The 2,899-nt window shown below is 38.6% G+C and overlaps 1 protein-coding gene across 1 annotated transcript in view; it reads right to left on the bottom strand.

Annotated features, from left to right (window-relative positions):
* Window positions 1-2,266, bottom strand: part of LOC107732450 (zinc-binding protein A33-like) — a 7,037-nt gene extending 4,771 nt beyond the window's left edge. Inside the window, exons 1-3 of the mRNA XM_016543789.1 lie at window positions 2,182-2,266; window positions 1,980-2,101; window positions 1,250-1,540 (exon numbers count right to left, since the gene is read on the bottom strand). Of these exons, the coding sequence (XP_016399275.1) occupies window positions 1,250-1,540; window positions 1,980-2,101; window positions 2,182-2,231 (463 nt within the window). The 5' untranslated portion in view covers window positions 2,232-2,266. The remainder of the gene's footprint in view (window positions 1-1,249; window positions 1,541-1,979; window positions 2,102-2,181) is intronic.
* Between the last annotated feature and the right edge of the window lie 633 nt (window positions 2,267-2,899).

A 2,899-nucleotide genomic window follows, 5' to 3' on the forward strand; every position in this document is an offset into this window, starting at 1 on the left:
CTTACCAGTTCAGGCTAATATTTAGCTAAGTGATTTGCATGGTTTTATATGTTGCTAAATCACCTATATGTATCATAAATATTTTTAGACCTGGATAAATTTGCTTTGATGTAGCAACCATTGCATCTCTTATGCTAAAATTGTACTTTAAAAACGGTTTTTGGCTTGTCAAAGTAAATGGGTGCCTTCCATTCCCCCCATGTGTTTCTCCTATTCACAGTCTGGCAGAAATGATGGGTGGTTCCAAAATACATGGTCACATGAGAGTAAAAGTGTACAGTTGCCAAGATACAGGGGGTGGATCAACTTACCCACTGGCTCAACTTACCCCACTCTTCCCTATTTCAAGTTCAAGTCTGCTTTATTGTCAATTCTTCCACATGTACAGCACATACATTACTTCCATTGAAGATGCGGCAGAAGCAGGCTCAGAGAGTGAGGGAGAGCCCACTCTTATCAAAACATCTACAATAAAGTCCATTACTACAGAGTGTGCGGTCTTCTCTTTTAATTGTATATTTGTAACAACTGGATAATTTGTATTAACAAGCACCCACCCTCCTTGTGCCCCTTTTTTTGGTTTGGGCCATTGTCCCTCAAAACATTTTCCAAACTCAACAGAACTTGTAATTTTAATCTAACGTAAGCCGATCTGAGAAAGCCATGGCTCGTAAACATGTGTGATGCTGCAGTGTGTGTGAGACCTGATGAATAAGATCAGAATTATTCAATTTAAGCCATTATCCTGTCATTTATCACTGACAGTCATTTTACACGCGTTGACAGCATGACTTTGAATATTAATTAAGAATTTTGGCATAAATATGAGAATTTCATTCAGTAAAATGTTTTTTACTGTTTCTTACTTTACTTTACTTTACTCTTACTTTACTTAATCTTACTGTTTAAGATTAATTAGTCTAAATGTTTAACATTGTTAAAATTCGTTCAACTTCTGCATATTCATTCATCTATTTTAATACTGCTCTTACGAAAATATTTCACATAAGCATACAGTATAAGTGGATATTACAAAAGTCATTTAACCCGAAAAAAACACAAGACAACCAACTGCATTCAGCGAAACTCTTTATTATCTGAAGAGTCTTCATTAAAACTCACTCAACCTCCATCAGGGAGAGAAAGATTGCAGAAAGACTAAAAACTTACTAATATGACGACTAGCATCTGGTTACGGTCGCTATTATGCTGTTTCTCACGTTATCCTGTGTAACACGAAAACCAGAACCTGAATACAGTCCGTACTCCACAAACCAGACACCAGTGTTAAAGAAACCCCGTCCCTTCCTCTGGTTTGATGCTGTAGTTACTCCAAGACTCCAGTATTGACTCTGTTTAACCTCCACATCCCAGCAGTATGTTCCTGAGTTAAACCCCTCTGAACCCAGAACACAGAGACACCAGTCAAATCTCTCTGGATTATCAGGAACAGGTTGATAATCGCTGTTTCTCACACTGATCAGATCATCAGACAGAACGAGACCTGGATGAGCCGTGTTTGGATCCAGAATCACAGGAGCTGATGAGACACAATCAACAGATGCTGTTATTCTGATGTTCATATAATGATCAAGAGTGAACAACACAGATGATTATGAATTATGACACTCGTGCTGTTGATCAAACACATCAGACATGTTCCTCTCATCACTGTCAGTCATTCTTTGTGTGATTTATCATTATGGGAAAAAAAACCCTTTTTGTGCAGAAATGTTTCTGTCCGTCTGATGAAATAAAGAGTCTGGAAATGATGCAATATTGACAGATTTCAGCATTATGTGTGAAGAACCAGATCATCTGCTTCACCAAAATCAACAGCTCACTTTTAGAAAGAACCAATCCCAGAATTCAGTGCGCTTGACTTTCCTTTTTTGAGTCTCACGAAAGACACAGAAGTGATTTCTGCAGTTTTTAAGTGTGTGTGTATGCGAGCTCAGATCTTCTGCAGTCAGACTCACTGTTCTGGACCATGTCCTGCATCTTCTTCCAGACTCTGAAGGGCAGGTTGCCCAAGTAACGTGGCACATGAATCAAAGCTCCAGAAGGAGTCTGTGGATCCGGCTGTGATGAGATCTGGACTCTGGAAGAACATTCAGGATCAGAACTGCAGTGGCTTTGGATCAGAAGCAGAGAGAGCAGAGACAGCAGCAGATCACTCACCTTTCCATTGAGACTGGAAACTCCTGCAGAACAAACACACCATTGATCATCAACAACTCAATCAATCAATCAATCAATGATCTGAAATCAGACCTTTCTTGGTTCTCCAGAACTGCTGAAGACACTCTTTACAGAAACTGTGACTACATGATAAAACAACAGGATTCTTGAAGATTTCCTGACATACAGGACAAGAAAAATCATCTTCAGATAGTGAAGCCATTTTCAGTCTTTGAGCTCCAGCGATCTAAACTTTACTTTCACATTCTGAACTACAGTCTGAAAAATGAATTACCTCGAGAATCACAAAGATCTGCTATCTATTCAGAAACAAACTTCACAAAGATCCTTCTGTAAAGTGTTTCTCTTGGTTCTTCACTGATGGCTGGTTCTTTATTGCTTTTGTCAGTAGAGAAGAGAGTCAGTGTGACAGAAAGCAGAAATAACACGTCAGTCTCTTCCTGGTAAGAGCTGTAAGAGGGTGGAGTTTATGATCACATGAGTGTGTTTAAACAAGTCAGACAGAAACATCAGCATTTCTGCAGGTAACATCTTAACAAACTGTATTCAAAATGAACTTGCATTGAGACATTAAAATAAACTGCTATAAAACACAAAAGAACAATGAAAATACACAAATGTTAATAATAAAACCCAGAACATGACCAACAAACCAAAAAAAAGGGGCATAAGGGGGGCGGGTGCTTGTTAATACAAA

This window comes from Sinocyclocheilus rhinocerous, unplaced genomic scaffold (assembly GCF_001515625.1).
Source record: "Sinocyclocheilus rhinocerous isolate Xijiao unplaced genomic scaffold, SAMN03320098_v1.1 scaffold1903, whole genome shotgun sequence".
Taxonomy (NCBI): Eukaryota; Metazoa; Chordata; class Actinopteri; order Cypriniformes; family Cyprinidae; genus Sinocyclocheilus; species Sinocyclocheilus rhinocerous.